Genomic DNA, 27,961 nt, shown 5'->3' with positions numbered 1-27,961 from the left:
ACATGACAAAAACCAGGACCAAGGAATCCCAGCAGAGTTAGAAAGAGTTTACAGATAACAATTCAGGAAAACGAAAAAAAAAAAGTCCTTTCAGATAAAAGGTTTAGCTTAGCTAGTCTACAAGATGGTTATGCAGCTTTTAATTAAAGACATCAATACAGGTCTTTCCAGGTACATGTCAGTGAGACAAGATTTCATTAAAATGAACTGTTCTGTGTCATTTTGAGGCTTCTTAAAAGCCCGTGGACACACTGATCTGATTCTTAGCTTGACTCGCTGGATAAAATGTGCCATAATCAGCTGTTCATCACATAGTAGGTGATCATATGACTTTCTACTTTATGGGCACTGAGTTGGGGATGACAGCACCCGTTCAAAAATGTGCAATGTCCACACATTTATGCTGGAATCCAACCTGGTCCCAGGTTTGCTGTGCGCTGTAACTTTGCCAAACAAAGATCATTTCATGAATATGCATAATTTAATGACAGAACTCAGAAGGTCATGATACTAGATTTAAGTAAATTTTCATAGAGCTTCTTGGCCCTGGAGCAGTCGCCTGCTTTACCTGATTCATAACCACGACACCTGAACAGATGTAAGTTGGCCCACAGACCTCAACTGAAAGCTTTTTTATAACAGCCCAAGTGCAAAATTATCTCTCTCTTTTTTTTTTCTTTTGTCGGTCTGTGTCATTCTAAGAGTAAAATTCTTGAGGAGAACGATGAATATTCTCCATGCGATTCAATTCACTACAAGGGGTCCTTGACCTGTTTCATGTCATGGTTGCTAAATAAATCCACACGGCAGTCCCCATTCGAATAGAGACTTTGTCCTATGGACCTCAATGTTAAATCATTCAAAAGCACATCAACAAAAACTATATTTCAAGTGCGACAGCACTCAGTGAGGTAAGAGTGGTGTAAGAGCAACCTAGTCTTGAAATAGAGTTCCTGATTCAGACTGTGACTGCCCCAATTCAATTAAATTATTGTGAAATTTAACAATTCCTCAATGTCTTTAGTCACCTCCAGGCCCCTGGGGGGGGGGGGGGGGGGGGGGGGGGGGGGGCTCCACTGGTCGCCCCCTCTGAGAGCCACTGCTCTACATCGGGTCCTGAATTAATACGAGACGGAATATTCAGTTCACAGGTCAAAACCAGGTCACACCACTGAAAACTAAATCAGCATCTACGCTCCTGACACATGCATGGGTGCTCCCTGTGATGGAATCACATTAAATGGGGATATGTCACAAAAAGTGAGTCATTATTTGTCAGGTGTTCCTTGTAAACATCCCTCAGGACGCATTTGAGGTCCCTGGACCCAAGTTTGGGGGGACTATATAATCCCTATAAAATGTAAGAACACTGCAGGCTGCAGACCATATGGTCCTCATTGTACAGGCAAGTGATGCTACCTGGCGATTAAAGGAGAGAGAGAGAGAGAGAGGGAGAGAGAGCGCACAGGGGGAGGAGGGGAGTGAGGGAGTCGCAGAGATTGAGGGAGGGGGGGCACTACTTCACTTCAGGAACTGTAGGCTACTTAACGAAAACAAAGATACTGAAGCGAATTCGGTCTTTGGCTTTGAGTGTTCACGACAAAAAGAAAAGAGAACATCGAGGGAGAGAGAGAGAGAGCGAGAGAGAGGGGGGAAAAACATACCAGGAGACTTGGCCGATGCATCTCTGCGAGAGCATCCATTTCACGGCGATTACTGTTTGAAGCGGAGGAGACGGTGCGCATTTCTCTGAGAAACGCGTTGCTTTTCTGTCCTCCACAAGTCAGTTTCCTAGAGCGGCTGACGGGCGGGAAGACACTTTTTTTTTCAGCCCCCCTCCTCCTGCGTTTATCGACACGGACAGTATTTCATAACAAGCCTGTTTACTTGGAGCAGAAAAACCAGGTCGACCGCAGTTCTAGTAGGCTTATACTGCATCTTGTTTGTGGAGTGGAATTTGCGATCCGCAGCTGAAGACGCAAAAAAAAAAGGAATATCAGACGGTTTAAGTTTTCCTGGAAGTTGCGCAGTGACAGAGAAAAAAAGAAAAGGAAAAAGAAAAAGAAAAAACATGGGAATTTGTGGCCATTTGGCGGTGCCTGGGAAATGCCTTGTCGTTCTCGGACTTAAATTGTTATTCCTTGTACCTGCAGGAGTTCCAGCCAGAAGCGGGGATTCTGTATTAAAGGACAACATCACCGTCAGACAGGGGGACAGCGCCGTCTTAAAGTAAGTCTTTAACTGTATTTCATGATCACATCACTAATATCATCTCCTCCCGTGCGCCGCGGGGGACTGACTCCTGCTTTACAGCGTGTGTCGGTCCGAACAGCAAAATGAAGTGCAGCGGTCCAGGAGTTACTAAAGGTCACGATAACCTAGATAGGAAAAAAAAATAACCCGCATAAATGCTTCTTATTTCCGTGGATTTTAACCAGCCGGCTGATAACTGCGTGTGTGACATTTGCAAGTTCTGGTGTAACGTGCCAAACTCGGTGTTCAGCCTCTCCTGCTCATTGCCCTTGAATGTTATTGATCCGGTTGGTTAATGTCTTGTTGAGGATGCACAGAGCTGAGATACTCAAATTTGGCATTAGAGGGGCTTGTGTGCCTATTGATTTGAGTGTGTAATACAAATGCAATTATGACTTTCATTTTCAGGGCTGCCTTGTTTTCATTACACTTGATGAAATGTTTTGGGAAACTGGATAGAGTGGACACCTGGTGTTGTTTTTTTTTTTTCCCATCAGTGACGCCTTTATGAAAAATCACTATTGTTTCTGTGATATTCTTAATGGGATGTGTGATGATTATACAGTGGCCATATTACACCTTAACCATTTCTATATATTGATCTCCAGATTTAACTGTTGCAGTAGTTTTTACTTATGTTTTTAATTAATTTACTTTCTTAAATAAGAGTAGACCAGGTGTGGTGCTAGAAATCCAGAATCCCTGTCAAATGATGTGAGGTAGGGCCCCGCTCCACCCACACAAACGCATGCACACACATGTGCACAGATACAGTTGTACAGTGTGCAAACATAGACTTTCTTATCACGTATAGAGATGCTATTCATTCCGGCTGAATGTAATACATCTGGAAGATGTCTGAAGGGTACAGTTTATTAGCATAAGAGTCTTTTATTATATTTAAGTGAAGAAAAAAATGAGATGAAACTGTAGTGATCATTGGAATGAGATTGCTGCAGGAAAAATACAAATGGAAATAAATGCATTCAAAATAGACAATAATCATTACGGACAGTAAACAGGAAATGAAAAAAAAATATTGAGGTAATCTAAATGTATGCAATGTGAAGCCATGATTTTCAGCATATGCTTAACAGTCACACATCTGCACCGTGTTACAGATTTAAGTATGATAAACAAACATGAGCAGCCATGTTAATTTGCAGTACTAATGTGAATGTGACTACAGTACTTGATAATGTAGTCACATTACCAAGCATGTGTGCATTCAGTACCTCAAGCTGTCAGAGCAGGGCAGCAGAGTTCAGCTGGCTCCAAGCTGCCTGAGACGGGATGTATTTGGACAAGAATTATTGCACAGTCTGATGAGTGTTGACAAAGATGAGCAGGTAAACAGTTTGCTGTTGCACCTTGGGAAGATGAGGTGGAAGGTGATCATGTACTGCAGCTGCACCAGCTCACACCACACAGGAGGCGGAAAGTGTTGTCCAAGATGGAGATCTGATTAGTCCTCTGCTCTGTGCAGCCTTAGAGGACAGAGCTGGTCCTCTCTCAGCAGTTTGTTAATCATTTCTCAGCCATTACAAATGTGTGCTGGCCTTCACTGATTAGCAGAAATAGTTAAATAGTCTTTTAGATCCATTTCACTCTCCTCACCCTGGATGGTGACACACTGAAACCCACTTCTTACTCCTCTGTCACGCTGATGTCGAGCTGTACACTGCTGCCCCTCCAGCAGCCGACAGGGCTCGTTTGGCAGCCTCATGTTTTCTTGCCCTAACCTATTCACCCATGATAGAGGAGTCATCAAAGAACTTGTGGAGCTGCCATGACCCTGAGTTGAATCTTAAAAGGAGAGATATAGAGAGTGAACTCCAAAGCTGACAATACAGTTACTGCGGGCATTCCAGTGCCGCTTCACAGTGTATCCACTGCTCTGTCCTGGAGGAAGATGAACTGCTGCCTGTCAGTGAGCTAGTCGGTCCATAATCCAGGAAACCATGCTATCCACCTGCATCGCTTTGAGCTTCTCCCCAAGCAGGAGGTGCTGGATTTGTGTTGAAAACACCAGAGAAATCAAGGAACATCATTCTCACCCTGCATCTCAGCTTCTGTAGGGGGGAATAAGGCCTGTGGTGCTGGTATATGATAGCATTGTCCACACATTTGACAGCTAACTGATACACGCCTGGAGCACACTGATGCGGACGCTCCGAGGACCCACAGCCTCGTCTGTGAGGAGCCTCTTTAACCCCCTAATCGCCCAAGTAGCAGTGATGCAGAGGCTTGGATGGGCAGCAGGTTGGCGAGGCTGGGGACTCTAGGAGGTTGGCCAGGGGCAGGAAGCCTTGGAGAGGAGTACAGCTGTGGTGTTGACCTTTGATTGGATCAACAAAATCTGAAGACTAGACAGTCAGAAATTGGAAGGTGCAACGATATTGAACATGTTTTTATTTGAGCATTTTATGGGTGAAACTGCAGCATTGAAATGACTTATTTCTACCAGCGCACTCTTGTATTTCCAACTAAAATATAGTTATTATATTTGAAATTATTATTTTGCCACATAAACATGGCTCTAATGTATTTAACATTTGCCATCGCTGCTATTTGGAAGACTGTCACATTGCCATGCTTGTAACATTTTCTGAGGGCTAAATTACTTCAAGTCACCAGTGTAACACTTGCTCTACAAAGAGAGATGCAAACATTGATACACAGGTCTCATTCCAGCCTGGCCTGGTAAGCTTTTCTATCTCAGATCAGGAGTGGAAAAATGGAGCTCTTAGCCAATTCACAGAGGCTTGTCAAGGGTTAAATAGTTTTAGGCCAGGGAAGCTACAACATTAATGTGATCCTGGCAATATGTTTTTAATGAACAATTGTTGTATCTGAGTGATTTCCTGCAGCTGGCAAAACTCCTCGGGTGTTGTTTTATTTCTACAGGGCTGTATTATTAAGACAGTCAAGGGCAGCACAAAGCATTATCATTCTCGCATAATGAAAGCCACTGACAACAGGAACTTAAGCAGATTTGAGCACTGGAATAATTAGCATCATTCAATAGCTTTAGTAGGAATATTACATTACAGAATAAAGTGCCGGGGTGACACACGTTAGAGGAAGAAGAAGTTGATGCCAATTTTAAGCCAATATATTATTCACGTGTGTACATGGGCTGTGAACTTGTCTTTAAAGTGGAATTTTCAGGTACTACAAATATATATGTTCTGACCAATTTGTTAATAATTGATTCTAATTGGCTGGAATGTTGCCAGCATCTGCTTCAACGTGGCAGCTGTAATAAATATCTGATTCCAATTATCTGAAAGGTGGAAGGTCGGGTGCCATACCTAGCAGACATGGCTGGTGTTGGAGCAGTGGTGACGGAATGCAGCCAAGCGATTTTCCTTAAATGACTCGTGGTGATAAGCACCAAGTGAAGTGGTGCTGCTGCGTAATGTGAGTGAGAAAATATGTCAACATCTCAACAGTATTGGTACTGTTATTGTTATTACCAAGTCTGGAGCCAAAGGACATTGATTTTAGTTATCAATCAGTGGAATGTCTCTTTCCTGTTGGCTGTGTGGGCAGTGGAGGGAGGGAAGAGCGTGCTTTAACCTACTTATAAATGGAAATGAATCAACCTGACTTTAACCCGGTACGATGAACAACCTCCGATGGTTGTGAGCAGCCAAAGAAAAACTTCACTGCAGGCATTCATGCTTGTTACTGGCTTGGTCTCTTGTCTCAGGTCGTGTCTCTCACCCACCATCCATTAATGTACAGTAGCATTAGTCATCCTGTTTTCCACCAGTGTACCTGACGTGGCTTTTAAATGATCATGCTGATGAAGTGAGCAACCTGTGATGTGGAATTACTTAAAGAAATATATGAACAGCTTTTATTATCACCTTGCACAGTAATATAGAAATAGAAAGCACAGAAACCAGTTTGATGGGTTGTTGATCAGCCTCCACATTTTAGTGCTGGACATTTAATTCCTTCCAGTGAAAACTGTTCTATATGACAGTTTTAATTAAGGAGTAATTTTTTGGTGTTTTATTTGAATAAAGGCAGCAGTGAATGGTATTACAAGATCATGAAAAATACATATTTTTTCCCTAGTTTTCTGTCACTTTGGAGTCCCCTGGTTTCTTACTTACTGTAGTCATTGTCACAGCAACACAACTCTATTGTTGACCTAAGGAGGGCTGCAGCCAAACACTTCTGTGACACATGCTGTTTATTTTCACCAGCATCTGATGATCATCACTATCACTATCCTCTCCTGGTTTCACCCCCACCATGCTGGTCCTCCAACCAACCAGACTCACTAGTGCAACAACAAGAACAACAACTCTTAATGGCTTCTGACCCATGATCACAGCTAGTTGTGTTCATTGGAACACAGGAGAAGTGAGGTCTCTCTGGGCCTTTCAGTGATATCATTTTGTTTGGACCTGTAACATGGGGTGAGGACACAATGTCTTAGCCCTAACAGTTTGATTACATGGCACCCAAGTTGAGCCTCTTCAACCTTATGGGATTTGTCCATATATAGGGTCATACCGCCTCTCCTTCCTTTTCTTTACCAGTGACAGTTTGACAGTATAGTAATGAATGGATTGCATAAGACTGACTGCTTGCTTGGTAGCCACTGCCAGGCAACACCAGCAGTGTATTTTATTCCTGCTTAGAGAGCAAGCCACTGCTAGCATCCAGGAGTGCGGCACCGGACCTAGATGCAAATCTCTTCATGCTGTTTTCCCTATAACCATTGTCCTTCAAAGAGGGCAAAACGTACTACTCAGACTTAATGACAGGAGGGTTGCCTAATAGCAAGCCCTCCACTCAGTGAGGAGTAGTACACAAGCCAATGTCACTGATGTGTTGTAGGACAGGTCAGTATCAACTGAGGGACTGACAGGTCCTTTATAATTTGGCACCCTGTGGCCCCTCTCCCAGGTGGACAGATTAGCAGCAGAGATAGCTGAGGTGATATGTGGCTGACCCACACAGCCTCTGTCGCAGCCCTTACGACTGAGTGTAGAGAGCCAAGTGGCAACTGATGGCAGGCCTGTCAGGGTAAAGGTGCAGTCACACCAGAATTCTCACCTCCTTCTTGTAGGGGAGTGTGAGTTGAATTATCTCCTGTGCCAATGGAAGCCTTTCTTGCGGAGGGAAATGAGTGTGAGTTTGTTGCAGCGGTAGCACTGCTCGTCTCATCATGTGATCAACCTGCTCTTGATTTTGGCAAGCAGGCATGTTTGAGGATAGGCTGATGCATCAAATTCAGGGTCAGCAACTTCTGCTGCTGTCAGTTTCACACTAGAGATTGGACATGTTGCGGGCGGTAGAAGTGGGGCATTGATTGGCTAATATATATGTATGAGCAGCCCTTTGATTCCACTCTACCTTATCGACAGGTGCTACAAACTTTCCCATTCAGCCTCAGTTCCAACAGGACTTAGCCCAATTGCTCAGATTGGGATTTTATGGCTTTAACAGCCAATAACGATCAGGAGCTTTTGGCTCAAGGATAATTCCATCTCTTGTCTTGTTCTCTTGGCGGTTTTTTTTTTTTTTTTTTTTTTTTGAATGATGTCCTTCAGATATTTCAGTTGATATACTGAAAATGAAGGGGAAAACAAAAACAATTATGAATAACAAATAATGATAATTAGTCAATCCACTGAAAGACAATCCTCAAATACTTAAAAAATCGATCAATCGTTTTTTGCTCCCCCCCCCCCCCCCCCATCTTTCAATTTTCTAGTTAAACCTTATCCACCTTTTCTCTGCCTGATGTCACTGTAAACTCAATATCAGGTTTTCAGCTGTTGGTTGGCAACTACAAGACATCTGAAGATGTCATCTTTGGATTCCAGGGAATCAGGGAAGGACAAGTATGTCTCTAATCATCAATTTATTGTCATTTCATAGAAGTTAAATCAATTAATCATAAAAATAACCAACAGAATGATTGACTGTTAGCTGCAGCACTCCTCTGAGCTGCTTTAGTAGCTCTGATTTGACTGTATTTACCGCAGTTAGAAGTTAGAAACTCACTATACTGCACATTCACAGGAATGTGATGCATCTGATACATCTGTACTTGAAGAAGAGTCATTACTTTTTTTTTTTTTTTAATGTAATGAAGTCAAACATTTTTTTCTTAACTTTAAACATTTTTTAAATGGAGCATTCTGCAGCGTTGTTTTGACACTAATCACTGCAGTTATAGGTCAGAGAGAATCTTGGGGATAATTAGCTATCACCCGAGTACTGCATCCTGATCCCTGCATCTTTTAATGCAGAACTGATGAAGACACACGGCATCAAAGGCAAGAACAGAACTGGATTGTATAAATGCTTTTTGCTGAAAAATGTGCGAACATCAGTGATGCAGTTTGTTTTTCTGCTGTTGCAACGCTGCGACTTTCACATGATACAGAATAAGATTTAAGTCCTGATTATGTTGGGACACTGTTTGGGTCTGTAATATGCATTAGTCAAAAGTATTTATATTAAGATACCATATGATACATACATTTAAACCAATCAGCCACAATGTTAAAACCACTGACAGGTGAAGTGAATGACACTGATGGAAAATGGTAGCAGGATGCACCATGGGATGAAGACAAGCCGGTGGAAGGCAGTGTGATGCTCTGGGCAATGTTCTGCTGGGAAACCTTGGGTCCAGGCATTCATGAGGATGTTACTTTGACACATACCGCCTACCTAAACACTGCCGCAAGTGCACTCCTTCATGTCTCCAGTATCACTGCTGGCAGTGTCCTCTTTCAGCAGGATAATGCTCCCTGCCACGCTGCCAGAACTGTTCAGGAATGGTTTGAGGAACTGGACAAGGAGTTGAAGATGTTGAATTGGCCTCCAGATTCCCCAGATCTCAGTCTGATCAAGTATCTGTGTGATGTGCTGGAAAAACAAGTCCGATCCATGGAGGATTAGGAATGTGAGGCGGGTGGTTTTAATGTTGTGGCGATTGGATGATTATCTGAGGCCATTGAAACTTTTAAAGCACATGTCACTTTGATTCATGTCTTATCAATTCCAAGCCTAGTGTTTTTGATATCTCACTTAGAAGTGATGAGAAGTCCTTGCCTCTAATGAGCAGGTAGGTATTATTTCCAGCTCTCACTTTAATGTATCTGCTCCCTGCACTTACTACACACAGTTCGTTGAAATATTGGGTGCTGGTATGGATGGTGCTCTGATTAAATGGCTGTTTTCAAATCAAAAGAAATAAAACAAAGGCACACCCTTAGCTGCAGCGTTTTCAGAAAGCTGTGTGGAGATGCTGTATGTTATTTGCTAGAGAGTGTTAATATCTGCAAGGCTTTCGCCGATTCCCAACAAGAAACCAAGGATGAGTGTTTTCTTTCGCCACATACTGCACATCCCTTTGCTTAGAACGTGTGTTTGGAAACTTATCAGCCTGAAGCAAGAAGTATGTGAGCCATAAGAAACATTAAAAAACTAAGAAACTGTGATATATTTATGTCCTCTCACTCTTTCTTTTTCTTTCTCTCAAATCAAAGCTCACGCACAACACAAGGTTTTACACTATATAAGCCACATTAAATAATTTAGAGCAAAGCAAGCTGCTGCTTTCTCTGAATAGGCTTCTATATGTCTCCGTATGTGTACTGGAGAGTTTTGAGTGAAAAAAAAAGTTTATTTATTCTTCTTTATGTTGCATGCTACACCACTTTGATCTCTCTGCAGTCTTTACATGAGGGAACCAATGGTATGCTGCTTTTCTATTCAATGTTTCTTTTTTTTTTTTTGCTCAGTTGATCATGACCGCAAGTTGCAGCTAACTAGCTCCTGTCTCTCTGTTTAACTGTGCTCCAGACACTGACCCCAAACACTGCAGTGCGCCCCAACTTCAACGATAGGTAGTTAGTTACAACTTGAAAATAATGTCTGGCTCATGGGCAGACAAGGGCATCTTGCAAAGGGAAGCCTAAGGGGAGGATAATGGGAACGGACAGGGTGAGCTTAGCTTCTTTGTTCATGATCTTACAACGATGTATCATTTTAACCAGTGCTTCTCAGAGAACCACCCAGTCATGACAAAACGAGCCCAGATCCTTCCTTCTCCACTCAGGGCAGTTTTTCTACAGCCTAATAAAAACAAAACTCAAAGAAACCCGAGGATAAAACACAATGACTTCTTAATTTACTGAAAAGTGGAAATGGTTATGCTTTTTTTTTTTAAGCAGCCACATAAAAATGAGCCAGTCTAATTGCAAGAATTAAAAAATCCTTTTCAGAAATTAAAATCGATGCATATTTTAATCATTGCTATCCATAAATATTTCCATATATCCACCCTAAAAACATGCATCTGCTGAGTATTAATAAAAGATTTTACCTGTAGAGTAAGAGCCTTGGATGCTCTCCCGCCTGCAAACACACCACCTCCGCCTTAAAAATCCTTGTGTAGCCCCATATTATTTATTTATATATTGTTCCCTCAGCCCTCCTGTTTTTTCATCCTGTGCTGCAACTGCAAGGTTTGGTCTCTGTGGTCTCAGAAGTAGTTGCAGAGAAAATGTCTCAGTGTGCTTCACTGCAAATAGATTTTCCTTCCATGACCACAAACGGATATATTCATCACAGATACAATCACAGTCTGATTTAAAAAAGATGTCACTTCTGCTAAATTCTGGTATTTATGCCATTCAGTTCTATAGACTACGGAATGACCACGCACCAGTGTATTAGGCCAAAGTGGAGTGCAAGTAGAAAGCCTTTTTCTGTCACCCTTTACCTCCCTAGCATTGAGTGCAGTGGTTAAATGTGATATAAGATTGAAGTAAAGGGTAATATAACACAGTGAGACTATTAAGTTCAAACTTTCTAAGTACAGTCCTTCACGTCTGTCCAGCCTAATGATCACCGTGTGTTCAAATGACTTTGAGGCAATCATGTTCTATAGCTCATTCTATCAGGTAGACCCAATGGCTATGTACCTGAGGGTGGGGGTCTGGTTCCCATGTACCATTCTTCAGTAGTCCACCAGGATTGCATCAGTCTTCTTCTAGCATTCCCTAGACATCCATCTTACACAGGTTGGGTTTCAGCATCTTTGTGTTGTCGTAAATCACTGAGATAGTCATTAATTTTTAATATCCAGAAACGTATGCGCTGTGCTGCAGTCCAACTACATCCTCCACTTCTGAGAGCTAGCCACATCCATTACAGCCTGTCTTTGCTGTCCCCTCTCTGTGCATGTTTGGCTGCACTTTTCTGATGTCATTAATACTCATCAGCAGCACCTTACATTCATGCCACATTCTGCCAGGCAATTTACACTCTACTACTTTCACTCCCCTTCTTTTCTCCTTCTTCTTTTTTAGGACATTCCCATCCCTCTTACTCATCTAACTCAATGGTTATAGCCCAGCACTTACTCTGTATGGACAAAAAGTAGACCCCAGAGGGTCCCCAAAGCCGGGACCACACATGATTGTTGAGTGCATTATACTGTAGTTATGCACTCAACAATCATGTGTGGTCATGTTTGGCTACCTGTTGTTCTCATTAAAATGTTTGACTTATAATAATAATAATAATCATAACCATAATCATAATAGTAATAAGAACAGAAGACAAAAACAAAAATATGTAATGTGGTGTGCCACAATTGACAAGCCATAATTTTGTAACCCCGTTTATCAGGTTTCGGTGCAGAGGCACAATTAAGCTGAAGGTCACCTTGCTCTTAGTTCAGTCACCTCCAGATCTTTCTGCTGGGCTTAAAACCATTTGATGGATGTCAAAAATTCTTTTCTGGGGTTTCCTAGTGATTTGACTCCTTATTCTTTCCATTGTGTAGCTTTCACACTCAAATGATAAACATTAGTCTAATCAATTCAAGAATGACTGAGATGTAGAGTCAGCTTCATGAAATAAAGTTATTTGTAGGGTTAGTTACTTTAGGTTTCAAGCGCCCTGAGGTCTAAGTAACCATATAATATAATTGTAATATTATGTAATATAATAGTAATAATAACGTAATTGTGTGCAAGGTTTGCTGAGAAAAACAGAAATGCAGTTAACATTTACATTTACACCTAGGTAACAGTTTGGTTAGGTTTAGGAAAGGGTGGTGGTTTGGGGTTAAAATAAGTACTTCTGTAAACGTTAAGTTAAGGTTGTGGAGCCGTTATCCCTAACGGCTCCACAACCTGACGGTAGACAAACAGCAGTCTCCCATAATTGCTACGGCCACTAGAGGTCGCCTGACAATAAAACCTAACTATAGGTGGTAATAAGCTGCTGCACAGACGCCTTATGAGGACAGCCTCCCAATGTCATATCTCAAGCATCTATGGCTTCTTGATATCCTCATTCCCTTATCCAGCCTGACACACTGTAGAGCTGATATCTGTATGGCAGTTCCCGGCGTAAGAGCAACGATGCATTTGACCTCCAAAACCTTGAATGAATGGCGATTGTTGAGTAGAACTGCAAATATAGTGCAAAGTGCTTCAGTTAAATTACAGCATGGTAGACATCCGTGTCTCCTCGTAGTGGAATCTCCCACTGTCTGTCTGTCTCCCTGTATGTCTGTCTGCCTGCTTTGTCTGTCAGTAGCTATATTCAACAGAAAGATCTGGTTGTGGGTCTGGTTAGAATTTGGAGCACTGAGCTGAATATATTTGCAAAATAATGAGTGAAAAGTCATTTCCTTCAATCCTTAAGGCTGTAAGACTGGAAGTTAATTTTAATATTTCCCATGTGTAATGTGAAGATAAGTACGCAGAGATCTGTTAATTAATGACTAACTTAGCTTAATTACTGACCTCCCTAGCATAAATGGTTATGTTTAATATATCATGGTGATTATGGGGGGGCATTAGGGAGCTCATGGGCTCTTGTTTCCTCTTGTAATGGATGTTATTTGTCCATTTGCTGTCGCCGTTCTTTTCTGCTTTAAGAATGTGACTATCAGGTGCTGAAAAAGTAGGGCATCCTCTCAGAGGAGATCGAGGTACTCCTGGAAAGGCTGTACATTTTGTTTAAGCACGCTGTCTTCGCTTGTTACCATGAGAGCGGGCATGAGCTTCACGTTTCACGAATGTGTCTGCGGCACAACTGGAAACTTTCAGGTCAGAGAAGTCAGGGGCACATCAGAGTCAGGGCTAAAGTGGAAACCAAAATAGAGAAAATAACTACTTACTGGAGTCACTAGAGTATTGCAGTTTTGCTCCCATTTTAGGGCACTGTTACTTGTTGCAGAACCTTGGCAGCAAGGGAATAACACTTTCATCACTGCAGGCTTTCACATTTAAGTACTGCCATATGAGTCGATGCACTGTTGGTGAGCGTTAAGCAGCTCTTGAAATCTCGTATGCTGCGCTCTTCGTCCGTGCCAATCGAGATCTCCCTCATTTCAGAAATGAGATGTCTCCGACCATCTGTCAACACAAAGTACTGGCCTCCCGTGACCAGACAAATCGTTCCTAATTCTCCCGCCTCTCCTCAGGTCCTGGATCCCAGACGTCAGTCCTCTAACGAAACAGATCCCCCTAATGGAGGAATATGGCAGAGAAAAGTGCTTCCCATTGATTCTGTTCCCTGGCCAATGCCGCCTCAAGGATAGTGCAGCAGAGCTATACTTAGAATCAAGGATGGAGCTGACGTAATATTTTTTGTTCTTTTATTATGTTCAAAATGCTCTGTAAGGACAGCGCAGTGATGAGGCTTAACTAATCCTGACAGAGCAATTTCAATATAAACCAAGCAGCTACAGTAGTCAATTAGGAGCAGAATGCAGTAAATATGGCTGTTAAATGGGACTTGGCTGCCAGCCTTAGCCTACGAGCTGATCACAATGTGAAAGGCTTCCCATGAACACGTCTATCATGTACCAGTCAGTGCATTACAGAGATTATGTTCAGATTAGCAACTTTTTTTTTTTTTTTCTGAGACAGTTTTTGGCAACCCCCCCCCCCCCCCCCCCGTATGCCTTCAGTTTTAATCAGAGACCAGTGAAAACTTCATGAACCTCTTCTCTCTTTCTTCTTTTACATATTTTGACAGGCTCTCAGTAAAGTGGACAGGCTTTCTTAGCGTGCAGCTTGTAAAAGACATTTTGATCAGTCTCCAAATACTGACAGGAGACTGTCAGATGTCTATTATATGTTAAAACCTTCGACGTCCATTTAAACAGAAGGCAACAGTCTTTGAAGCAAAGGCATCCGCCTTGGGAAATACATCATCCCATAACTTTGCACCACGCTCCCTGCTTTTCTGATTGATATCACATTTTAATGGCCATAGTTTTGGTGTGGCTGGTTTAGGGAATGTTGAAATCAATATAAGTGCCCTTGATTTATTATTGCCACCAGATTTCACTGTCTGAGGACAAGGAAGGAAGGAGGGAATTTGTCTCGGTCTGCCAGTTGATGGTGCTCATTAATATGGATAAAACTGACTGAGGAGTCAGCTGGGAAGAATGTCATACCACATTAGACAAATAAGTGGCTGAAACCACTGGCTGTAATGAATTGATTTGCTTCACATTGATCCTCTCTTTCCTCCAACGTTAATCACGTTTGGGAATCATGTTCATGTTCTGAATTTGTGGAATTATAAAATATTAAATATTCAGAGTGGATGGGACTTAAGTCTGTGTTTAACTTCTGCATCATTTAGTGTATTTGTTTCATGTTAAAACAAATGTGTTCTCTGGGAATTCATCATATTCGTAACCGATATGAAAGGACCATGTTCTATGCTTTTTTTTTGTTTTCTAAAGCATTCTCACCCACTGAGAATGCTTTAACTTTTCCAACAGCACAACAACTTTTTGAACAGTCTCTCCTTCACATTCACACAGTACACATTCACATCTGGGACCTGCCCTGTTGCCGCTGCAGTCTTCTACTACTCCGGCGGAACAGTCGGGAGTTCACCTCCTCGGTCAAGGGCATATTGACAGTGATTGTTGGGCAAGAGGAGGGAGTGTTAGTCAGCTTCTATATGAGCTTTTGTGGTACATTGAATCACAAAAATATCTGGAGTATTTCAGTGAGACCTATGTGAGGTCTCATTGACCACTGCATGAATCAATTGAATGCAGTGCAAAGAAAACATCATGGAGCAGTCACTCTGAAAAGTTTACCCCTGTTACACTTTTGGCAGAGTTCAGCTAATCGTTATCAGGCCTCGGACTACGTGAGCCAGGTAAATTTGCGCAGAGGTTCGACAATAAGTCTGCTTATTTGGTTTTGAGGTAAATTGTCTTTTAAAGTGACAGCTGCACAATGATCCATCTGAACACTGTGCGACTGTCTACAAATAGGGCCACTTTTCTGACCTGTAGAGTACTCCCACATTGTCACCCAGAGAAAGTCTCTGGAGCGATTGCTTAGATAATAAAAGGAGGTCCGACAGGAGGGAAAAAAAAAAACAAGAAACTACTGTAAAACATTTCTGACATACACAGTTTAACTTTGGAAAATCAATAAAGCCAATTTAGCAGAAGGCTTTTCTTGTTTATCAGAAATGGTCCACCTGAACCAGGCCTGTTGTTTTCTTTTTTTTCCTCTTTCTTTCTTTCTTTTGGAAGAATATTGTCCCATGATAATAAAAGCTATGATTTCTCCTATTTCTCCTTGGTATTCATCATCAACTCTGTTCACATAAACAACTTTCTTTGACTGGCACACTGGGAAGCTGTTTCACAGTCTAATGCAAACTGATGATTCTACCCAGCGATCAGCAGCTCAGGCTGTTGTATCAGAAGAACCCAAACCGTGAAGCAGCTAATAATTTACTGCTGATATAACCGCTGTTACCAGTTTTAAAAAAAAAGAATATTGTGAGGCCTGTGAAACTTTAAATTGTATTGTTCTAGATACTTTATGAAATTGTTCTGTTTTAATGCGTCAACCTAAAACCATTTCTACCACATCACCTGAGGGTAGAAAATACTGTACGTTCAACCTGTTCACTACATAAAACACACACAGAGTTTGTGTTGCAGCTCTTCTGAGCAGCCGTCATGAACGCCAATGCTGCCCCTCTCTCCTTTATGAGTATGTGCCACAGCTAAGGGGAAAGGCTTCATACAGGTTTTCACGTAACTTCACCACTGTGTTGTAGTGTTTTATTTTACTCCAGCTGCTGAAAGTTCATGGTCAATAACGTGTAACATCAGTCCTGCACTGTATTTTTTTTGACTTCCACACAAAAAGTGAAGAAATCTAAAGGTACTCTTGTGGTAATGTTACCTAACCCTGAACTGGGTTAGGTAAACGCTCAAGGCAGCTGAATAACTTAATACTGAATTCATTAATCTCATTAATCAATAAATAAATGAATACAAACTACACTTATTGAGAAACGGCAATGATTGGCCAATGCTTAATGTGCTTAATAATGTAAATGCTGGCTTATTGTACAGTATACATTATTCATCGATGCATTACATCAATATAGTTACTACTTTGGACTTCAAGGCAGTTATTACTATGCTGATGTGTCTCTCTACCGTGTGTTTTCATGACTCCATGCTGTGTATGTGCTACTACATGTCTACTACATGTTGGGTGAGGGCTTTGTATGCGCGAGAAGCCGGAGTACTCGCTCCACACAACTCGAGAGAGAAGATGATGCATAATTGAGCAGGTCAGTGCTGAGTTTGACCCACATATTTTGATTCCTGTCTTTTGATTCCTTTGTACGGGGCAAATCAGTAAGGACTAGACTTTCCAGAATACATTTCATACAGGTATGTGATTCACTACAACAGCAGGGGCCAGTAATAAGCTGTTTTATCACTGGTCATAAAAGCCAACAGGAATGGTTTTACAGGGATACATTCATACTTATTCTTTTGAATTGATTTTTTATTAGAGAAAAAAAAAGAAATTGATACACATCAAGATGGCTGCCATTGGTATTTCCATGAAGTATTTTTTAAGTGTGAAAATACCATAAAGAATGTATAGACTGCCTTTTGTTGTCTGTCAGTGTGCTTTCCTTTCTTCATGATTGTTCAGTGCTCTCACGTTGCTGAATACCACAGAATCTTATGTTCTGAGTGAGATAAAGGTGGATATGTTGGCGGCTTTCTTTCATTTGCTGTTGGACAAGTGAGTGATTAAAAATGTATTTTCTACCAGTGTACTGAAAACATAAAACCTGAACACACGGTGAACCATGTTTTCTGACGAGCCCTTGAACTGAGCCTCTTTTGCCCAGGATGCTGACACCTCTGGGTGTTATCCTAATTTCAGTTACCTTTCGCCTACAAACACACCCTGATGCATTTCAGTTGCGATTAGCCTTTTGTAGTTTTTCAGTGTGTGGGAGGACGATAACCTGGTCTAAATAATAAGCCTGACAGGATCTAATTAATTTCTCTGTGTCGGCTACTATATAACCTTTACAGTTCACACTCACTGCCTTGACGACAGTCAGGCTAAAACCTTAATGGTAGGCTCTGAGTGCAGTGAGCTGGAAGGAAGGTATAGACCACAATGATCACTCAGTAAAAAGTCCTAGAAAATATGAAGGGTTAAAGACAAGCTATAAAAAACACACTCTTCACCCAGTGTGATAAAAAGCAGAAAGGTTACATTGATAAAGCATTTAATAAAAAAAGGTACTTAATGTCCAGAATCCCAGAAAGAAAAAAATATATATGAAAGAAATTCCAGGAAGGGCGCTTTTTATGTTTAGGGTTTTATACACCTATGAAATGTTGATAAGTCTATTATAAGATTATAGCTGCTTGTTCTTTTAGGCCTCATGAACAGCATGTGGCTGTCAGGTACTTTATTAATGAATCTCCATAATTGTCAAACGCAGGTGGCAACGGTTGTGAGTTGTGTATAGTGTCGTATTTATTCTGCTTGCCTCTGTGCATCTATGCTGAAGCTCCCCTAAGTGTTCAAACCATGTAGTTGAACATGAAACCAGGAAGAAATTGTGAAATTTGTCAGACAGCGTCTCGGTTTATAAAATCAGGATTTTAGCAGCAGCAGAGCAGCAGCTTGGAAACGTCTTCAAGTGACTGCTGGTTAACATGGACCTTAATGGGCCACTTTTCAGTCTCTGCTCCATACTGGTTCCATCGTTTGACACAGAAACATGAGAAACTTGTAAATGAGGACGGCTTTACTGTGAAGTATGACCGTATGCAAATACGACAAGATGATGTCATAAATATGCTAATGAACACATTGCGTCATCTATCCACATTTATAAATTTTTCGAGCAGGCTTGAATGAAAGTAGCTTTCAACTATGTCTTCACTTACACACATTGACCCGAGGTGGTCCAGCCATGTACCAGGTTTTGACCTAGTCTAGCTCCAGGTTTTGCAGTCAGATTCGACTTGGCTTATAAAACTAGTCATCTCAGGACTCACAGAGAAAAACAGCCTCTTTGTGAGGGCTCTATTGATAGACACAGTCTTTAATTGCTTGTTTCAGTCTGATATACAACACCCTGATTCTACAGTCTTGTAACCTCTCTTGGGTTATCCTTTTCACCTTCCCTGCAGGGTTCTTTAACAAAGCCTCTAAACGTACCCACCGCCTGCTTTTCACAGACTCCTTCCTGGGGCAGATGTCTCTGATACTGATAGTTAGTGACAAAAACCCTGCACTCCCTCAAAACCAAACACATAAAAAAAAAAAAAAAAGATACCAGATGCTCCCTCAGAACCACTTAGAGGTCATTTGTCAACCCCACTAACATGAAGGATCTGAGAGGCACATGAAGGGTAGGTTGCTGATTCTGTCAAGAATATCAGTATTAGAACAGAGATATTTGGGCTAACATGACAGCCCCACCGAAGTAGCGAATGGCTTAAGTTAACTCGCCTGACAAGCACAGGTGGCTAACCTTCAACTCAATGAAGTGAAGAGAGAAGAAAGGTTCAAGCTTAATATAAAAGCAGTTTGAAGAAGGTGAGCCAAAGCCACTGTCAGGATCACTGACCACAACCCCAACAGGGGAAAACAAGAAATCTACCAGGTTGGAATACCTCTGTGTGTGTGTAAGAAAAGGAGAGATATCTCTATTAGGAATCTGTGTGACCCATTAAATGCACAGAGTCAAGCCAATGTCTCACAGTATTCCAAATGAGTTTTTCATTCACTCGATAAATGGGAAGAAAAGGATGTGAATAGGTGTGGCAGGTGACAGATGATACTCAGTGACTGAATCTGAGCACAATTTGCAAGGAAATATTCTTTTCAAATTGTAATTGACAGGTGTGGAAGTGGGGGAAATAATATTGGATATGGGAAAGTGTCACACTCTGGCCAGATAATTATGGGGGGAAGTGATTTACTGTCGCCACGTGGCTCCCAACTAGAAATGCACAGCTACCCCAGAGCATAATTAGCTTAAATTCAATTTTTGTTGTCTCTTGTAAGACAGATTTTACATGTCTACGTGTTCTTGAGTTGTCCGCAGGTTTGATGAACAGTGAGGGCAATGCACTGATGTCCTTTTATTTCAAGGCACCGTTTTCCTAATTTGCTTAAGACCTAGTTTGAGCCAACTCATAAAGGTCATGCTGACGTTTACATGGGTCCAATAAATCTGGAGCCCAGTGCAGGTGCAGGTAATCACTTTTCAGCCTACGTATCGTACTATCTCTTCCCAAAGCCAGGCCTCATGCATCTGTGTGCATCTGTCTGCGTGTAAATCCGCATACCAGTGTTTGTGTGTTACATTAGTTGTCAGGATCTAATTAGCACTTGTTAGTATTTGACCGAGATGGCAAGTGGAGGAGTAAACCAAGTAATTTTAGAGAAGGTAAACAGGGTTATTATCATGTTCCTTGTAGGTGTGATGTTTTGCTGGGTTTTAACTGACAATTAAGAAAAACCAAAAACAAAACTATGACTCCAAACACTGCGAAGGTGCCACAAACCACAGAGTCTACAGCTGATCCTCGAGTTGTAGTGATTTAAATCATTTGTCAGAAGGTCCAGATTAAATTGTCAGTGTCATGGTTGAACTGTCGAAGAGCCTTTTTCATTTTAATCCCCTGCATTAGTGTCCACAGAACAACAGGATGAAGCCTCCAGCTGATAGCACTTGTTGAGCCATCATTCATTTCAGTGCACTATGAAAATAAACTTCCTCATACTTTCATTCATTCATTCATCTTCTACACCGCTTGATCCGTCAGGGTCGTGGGTGAGAGCTGGAGCCTATCCCAGCTGACTACGGGCGAGAGGCGGGATGCACCCTGGACTGGTCGCCAGTCAATCACAGGGCCGACACACAAAGACAGACAACCACTCACGCACAAACACTCACACCTAGGAGCAATGCAGAGTAGCCAATTAACCTAATGTGCGTGTTTTGGGGATTGTGGGAGGAAGCCGGAGTACCCGGAGAGAACTTGCTGTGAGGCGACAATGCTAACCACTGCACTACCATGCCGCCCTTCCTCATACTTTTACTCTTGTATGGACCGTCGCAGAGAGCAGCACGCGTTCTTTTATTTCTGTAGATATTTTCTTCCCACGAACACATGAATACAGCAACCCATCTAAAAACCTATGGTCTGCTTGGGAAAACAGCTTTGCTAGTTTGTCAGAATCAAACCCAGTAGCTTCTTTGTATTAGGTTTCCATGGTAACAACTGAACCACCATGCTGCCAATGTTGATAATTGGCCAATCAATACAGTTCACTGCCAATGTGATGCAGTCAGTTCCCATCTAGAAACAGGGGGTCTCTCTCTCTCTCTTTCTTTTTTGAGGGAATGATCAGTTTTAGGTCATGAAAAAGGTTAAATTAGAAAATTACCAGTGGAATCAGTCTAAAATCACACTATGCATCAGCACCAGAACATGTCAACAGTTACACTTTGTGTGTGATGCTAGTCTCATCATTTCAATCATACAGTTAATAGTCATCAACTTTGTTGTACCTCACTATATGAGCGTGTTTACAGTTTTTGCTTATTTGACAGGTTCTGCATGGAGCCCGTGATGGTTTTTGAAATCCAGCAGTAAAGAATCAGAGATGAAAGTGGAGTAATTAACTATTTCCATCTGTCGTGTCACCTGAGGAAACAGCCCTCCTGCACGTGTTTAAAGAGGCGAGGATAAATCAAACAAACATCTTGGCTGTGATACAAATGTTTAAGGAAAACTGAGCAAACCCTGCTTTTAACCCAGCTTTTCATCTGAGAAATAGGCCGATCTGTCCAGTACTTAATGGGCCTCCAGACTTTTAGAAAGGCCGAAAAAAAATTAAGTGGTGAACTTCAGTATCATTATTCTATCATTATTATTTGTTCCTTTCAGGAGAAAAACCAACGCATACGCCTCTAATAGTATACTCACCTGGAGGGGATAATTATGACACATGGCCCACTTATCTCAGACAGCGTCGTGTTGAACAGTTAAAATGAAACTGCAGGATATTTTTGTAGCAGCAGCTAAATGGCACTCTCCTCAATCTTGCAAAAATACAGCCGCATAACTCACACAGGACGAGTCCAGTCTCAGCGTCGGGCCTTCATAGCATGTATATTGAGGCTGCAGACATTTAACCTTCTACTGACTGTCCGCTGTCCCTTACTTGGCATTGAGAATAATGAGAACCATGAAAAGCAGACCGTTGACAGTGACCCCCTTTGACTCGCTGCTAAATTTATAGCCGTCAAGTGGAGACGATGCACTTGGCTTCTGCAGGGATCAAAGCTATGATGGCGATAAAGGTTTAATTACAGGGCTGGGAACTGGCAAGTGAACACTGTCATGCATTATCATACATGGATTATGGTCCAGTACAGCTACAGTGCATGGAGATATGCAATACAGTGCATAAGGCACTTATATAAATTTAATGGTAGATAATACAGCCGGCAGTAGATAACGTCACAGGTTTGATGCTGTCTGAAATCCATTTGTGTCGTCTACATCTATTGTACACTACTGGTGAAGTGTTTTCACAAGCTCTCTCTTCCTATTTTACCTTTGAATCCTAAATGACTGAATTTCTTTTTTGACATCCTTTCTACTGACTAATGTCACAAGCCAGAATGAATGCTGCAAAAAAAATGAATAAATAAAAGGAACAGAAACGAAGGGCACGGGTGAAAGGTTTTGCAGTTTTACAATTTTACCACGAGCTGCATAGAGAACTGGCAATGTCCCTTAGTTATTCCTGCTAATTTGACTCTTGAAAACATTCTAAAACGTTGCTGACTTGCAGGTCACGCTCAACATCTCATGGAAACTCACCTCTTCAAGTGTTTTGCACTGAGACAGCCGGCGCACTGCTTCAGATGAAAGAGAATTTCCCGGCTACTGTGTTTTGACCCAGCAGATGAACAGCCGTTCATCTGTTGGGTCAAAACACGCTTCTACAATCCTGGGCCCCTGGATTGATTTCTGCTAATGCGCTAAATTTATGTGCATATATATGAATATCGCTGCAACTGTGATTATTTACAAAACTATTTACTAAACAATATCTGGGAAAAAGCAGCGCAAACATTTGAGATGAGGTTAGATAAGGCGGTGACATGCGCTGAGCTGGTGAGAAAAGAATATTAAGAAGTTCGTAGCATTCTGGGATTTTAATCATCTTTGTGAACATCTTCACTTTATAAAGAGAAGTGGGGCCAAAGCGAGGTTGCTCTGGTGTTTGTGCAATGCAATGTACTTCTAAACTGAATAAATCATTTCATAGCACTCAATGGTTTAGTCCAGTCAGTTCAGTGCTTGCTCTGGGGTCAGGCTCTGGGTCTCTGTAAAGCACTTTGAGACAATTTTGATTGCGGAAGGTGCTATATAAATAAAATTGAATTGAACTGAATTGAATTGAATCCACAAGCTGTGGTATTCTGCGTTTCAAAGAGAGACCCCTCAGTTGAAGTGTGTATACATGTATTAAGTTAGACTAGTTCACTTAACTTAAAACTTCTCAGTTAATTGTTAGCTTGTGAAATATGCATCACAATTGACCACAGCTCATAGTAACACCATCGAGTTGCCTGTTTTGAATTACTAATGTTGCCATGTCTGCACATATACAGATACATCATATATAAACAGGCTTAGCCTGCACAGATATGGGACCAGAAACCCGTGTTCCTCTGCAGCAGCAAAGAGCTACCGAGCAACCCTTTTTTTTTTTTTTTGTAAACTGCCACAGAGCTGAACTTTTAAGTGACCATCTCCTGCTTGTGTGTGTCAGTGTGAACCATTACTGGAGCCAGCCCCTCTGTGTGCTGCCTTTTATATTACACAGTGTAGCTTCTGAGTTTTATTTCTTCACCTGATGGTGTTCCTGTCCTCCAGAAATCTATTCCAAAGACATAGTGGAGGAGCACACAAACAGGAGGAGAATAAGGCTTTGTTGGGAAATGTTTTTTGCCCTGCACACAGTAACCACACACGAAAGACAGAGTACTGCTGGATGTTATAAATAATAGATAATGTCTCAATTTTGGAGGGAGGCACAAATAGTATGGTAATTTTCTGACATATGAAATACTCTGGCAAGGTGCCCCAATAGATTAATACCTAAACAGGTACAAAAGTGCTTAAATGAATCATTGGCTGGGCCTTGTTTGTGCCCTCGTGGATATAGAGCTCACATTGGAAGAAAATCTATAGCTGTGAGGGAGCATGAGGTCAATGATGTTGTTCTCCACAAAGTGTATTGCACTCATTTGTCTGCCTCACGGGTGGCACATTTGCCCGGCAAATAAAATAGAATGCTTCCTGACCATGGTAGTACATCTGATAAAATTAGCTCTGGAACAAGGGCAGCGCCACCTTCGTAATCCTTGATAGTGGTGTCTGTCTTTCCCCTGCACTTTCAAACTTTTTGGGGACACTCATCTCCCTGCTCTAAATCCATACGCTTGTCTTAAGTGAAATGAGCCGTGTCACTTTGGATCGGTGCGGCGCCATCAGCCAACAGACACACACTACTTCAAAAAGTTTTACAGAGCTTCACAACTTTGATGTTTCATCTGAGGACTAGAAGCAGAGAGAGTTATTTTTTTATTTTTTTGGATCATTCTGCTCTGTAGTTCACTGCTTATGTTATTGTGGAAAAAGAAACAAATTACTTTACAGGATCATTAGATGGTAAAATGTAATCTTTGAACAACCGATAGCAGTTTTGAAAATAATGAAAAATAGTTTTGTTTTTTTTTTTATAAAATTGCCAGACAGAATTGATAGATGTAGCGTAGTGGGAGAAACCTTAACTCACTTAAATATTCTTTCTGTAACACTCTTTTAATGTTGCTGGGGTTAACTTCAGACAGTATTTGCAGATTGTAGATGGGTCACCACTTTTTTAAAACACAAGGTCTCAGCAGTTCCTAGACAGTGATGCATATCCACATCATTGTGCATGCTCTGACTGATTGGTATACAGAGATACTCAGTCTAAGTAGGGATTGGAGTGGAGGCAACAAGAGATTACTTTGTGTTTGAGAGGCAGAAAATCTGATGCCATATACATAATCTCTTTATCAGAAGGATGGATTTCATTCATCAGAGGAGGGGTCAGTTTCATAAACATAAAGCCTTAGATTGGTCGGAAAATCTCAGGTGGAGCAGTCTGAGAAAGGGTCTAAATCCATTAACTCACACCGCCTTTCAAAGAACACATCGTTTGTGTAGCACATCAAACGTGTTGACCTAAATCACACTGCAACACAAAACATCATTCCGCACCTGCACATTGTATATGTGCAGGATTTACTCACATGAAACTCTGCTGCTGGTAGGATTTCCTGCTAAACTGTGAATTTAGAAGCGTTAACTTGGAAATAGGTTGAAGTGGGTAACAAACAATTCCAAATGGATATCTGTTTGATATCATCCAATCTTTTAATTAAAAAACAATTTGGCATGTGTGAAAAACAATTTCCAATCAGAGCATCAGTTAAGATGTTTGAAGATAACATTGGCAACGAGGCAAGTGCAGTCTGGCAGTACAGAATTGCCTTGGTGTGTCCTTTGTCCATAGTCACTTTCTAATACTTCTTTCACACTGGTAGCTGCAGAGAAATTTTAATTAATTACTAAATTAGTGGTAATCTATAAAAGGCAAGGATAAGACAGATAGAGATAAATACAGATTTGATAAATAAGACCGATAAGAGCAAGGGATAAGGACAAGATTTATAGTATGTATATAGTGAGGTGGTGAGTGTGTTTCTTATCTAAGCAACGCAGGGTTTTAAGGAATCAACAATGATTCACTGTGAGTAAAATTAAAAAGGCCTTTATCTGCATGAAACGGTGCAGATTTAATGGGGATAAATGGTGCGCTGATGAGGTAAAAACAGTTCAGTTAGTCATTAGAATTAGTCTAAATAAATTCATGATTAAAGAGCTCCAGAGTCAGTCAGTGTTCATGCAGTATAAGTCTGTGCCATGTAGAAATATTTCCCAAACTGCTGCGAATGCCCACATTTGTGATACCTTCTGTCGGATGTGCAAACCACATTCGAATCCCTCCATATTTATTTTTTTTTTTGAATGTCCCTACAGTTGGGCTAGTTCATTTTCAGCTAACTTATTGGTTTGTTTGAAACCCATTTCCACACTTGGAATGGGTGTGCTTGGTAGCAGATGCTTCAATTTCAGACTAAAGCACACAAGTGCACACACTGACAAACACACACACACACACATGCACAGGCTGGGCTGAAATCATGCCTCCATCAGCTTTGCCTTGTCTGTCGTACAGATATCGATTTACAGGTCAGTTATGAGCTGGCTCTGAAGCCACCTCTGGAGTTTTATAGGAACATGATAAACATCATCAATCTCTTTGTACAGCCTTCAAAGGGTGGCAGATGGTTCATAGCCCTTTAATCAATTGGGATTCAATGGTCCAATATACCACATGTAACGGTGATTGTGCTACTTTGGCCTACTGTGGTGTGAGTTCATGTCATTAAAGTCAGTTTTGTGCATCTGTTAGTTCTGACATCATCCAAACACATTTTCTGTTCATCTAATATTAAAATATACGTCAGTTCCAGGAGCTTTAATAGTTCTCTTTGCCATCAACGTGTTCACTGTGTTGAAATTTGTAACTGATCTCTACTACTACTTATCATATAAAACCAAGTTCTGTAAATTCAGCCATTTATCTGAAGGAATCATGTACAGGATTATTAGGGACTGGGCTCATGCCGATGAAATGATCCAAATTTACAGACAAAATGTTCCATTATTGTCTGCTTTCTCACAACTGTGAGATGATTGGTCATTAGATAAAAGGGAATGTAATTGCAGACTAGATTATGTTCAGTGGCAGCTATTTTTCTTTGACTGAATGAAGCATTGCATTTATTAAGGGCAGTGGACTCTCCAGGAGGTGGTCGGGGATCCAGGATCTTTCCCTAAACTTAACCAAGTGGTGTGAGAATCCTAACCCGAACCTATGTAAGCATATGTAGGTTATGGTGAAGGACACAGATTTTAGACAGCATATAATTTCTGTTAAACCACTGGACTAACAACACTTGTGTTATTTAGCCTGCTCTCATTGCTGTAAACTGAATGGACAAAATAATAGAAACACTAGTCAGTATAATGAATACAATGCAACAGTGCTACAACCCGCAGAAAGTTGAACCAACACCTCACTAAAACATTTTCAACACAGATGTAACATTAGAATCTTCTTGCAGGGAGGGTTTGTGCAGCGGTTTTAGCTGCATGTAGTTGTACCTAATAAACTGGAAACTGAGTGTAGTTCACTGGATGAGGGAAACGGGGATCGCCAAAGTCATTAGGGTTCGTCCTCTGTACGTCATACCAAATACCGTGGCAATCCATCCAGTAGTAGTTAAGGTGTTTCAGTTTGGAGCAGCTGACAGACCAACACTGACGTCCCTTGATAAAGAACTGTTTGACTCATTTGGAATAACAGTGCTAGCCAGAGATTTGTTTTAAAGCCTCAGATGTTTCCCTGGGAAAGGATATGGTGTGATTCTTAATGGAAAATGCTGTGACTCCACCCACTGAGATTTAATACAATTACTGTTTTTTTTTTCTAGTGTTAATCATGGTTTCAGGATACAATTACAGAGCTACATAACACAGACCATGTTTTTCATTAAACAAACTGAATAAACATTATATGACAAGAGTTGCATAGTAAATGAATATGATGTTATATATTATTAAAAACTGAGCAACAGAATGTGTTGCACCTCATATGAGACTGCCCAGCTAAGTTGAATTATAAACTATATTACAACAGTGAAGTCTCAAATGGGGCGTATCAGACAGGATGCTGCAGACGTAAAAACCTGAAAGCAGCAGATGACCTGAGGCCTTTTAAATCCTGTTCTGGGCTTTTAAACGTGTTTTTCATTTTAGTCTCTTCTGATCACTGACGTATATGGGGACACTTTTAAATGTCATCATCATCATCTCTTAAAAACAAGCATTTTCAAGGGCTTACCTGAGGTCACGACTGTCAAACTGTGGAGTCAGACATGAATCAGACATGATTTTTTTTCTTTTTTTAATTGCAGAGAATTGTGTTCCAATGGTGTTTATACCACTGTCTCTTAAACAAAACTGGATCTAATGGCATACTTGTATGTGATTCCTAATGGACTGAGTACTAACTTTGCACTGAGATGCAATTTTAGCACTGATTTACACTTTAATAAAGGCTCTCTCATTAATTTCAACAATAATTGATGATGTTAGGATGAGACAAAA

At 41.1% G+C, this 27,961-nt stretch overlaps 1 protein-coding gene across 1 annotated transcript in view; it reads left to right on the top strand.

Moving 5' to 3' along the window:
• The first annotated feature begins 1,555 nt into the window (after positions 1–1,555).
• opcml (opioid binding protein/cell adhesion molecule-like) overlaps positions 1,556–27,961 on the top strand; it is a 141,001-nt gene continuing 114,595 nt past the window's right edge. The window contains exon 1 of the mRNA XM_041052401.1: positions 1,556–2,229. Within this exon, the coding sequence (XP_040908335.1) occupies positions 2,072–2,229 (158 nt within the window). The 5' untranslated portion in view covers positions 1,556–2,071. The remainder of the gene's footprint in view (positions 2,230–27,961) is intronic.

Source organism: Toxotes jaculatrix, chromosome 12 (genome assembly GCF_017976425.1).
Source record: "Toxotes jaculatrix isolate fToxJac2 chromosome 12, fToxJac2.pri, whole genome shotgun sequence".
Classification (NCBI taxonomy): Eukaryota; Metazoa; Chordata; class Actinopteri; family Toxotidae; genus Toxotes; species Toxotes jaculatrix.
The sequence above is the reverse complement of the archived record's forward strand: the minus strand, read 5'-3'. Positions and strand labels throughout refer to the sequence as shown.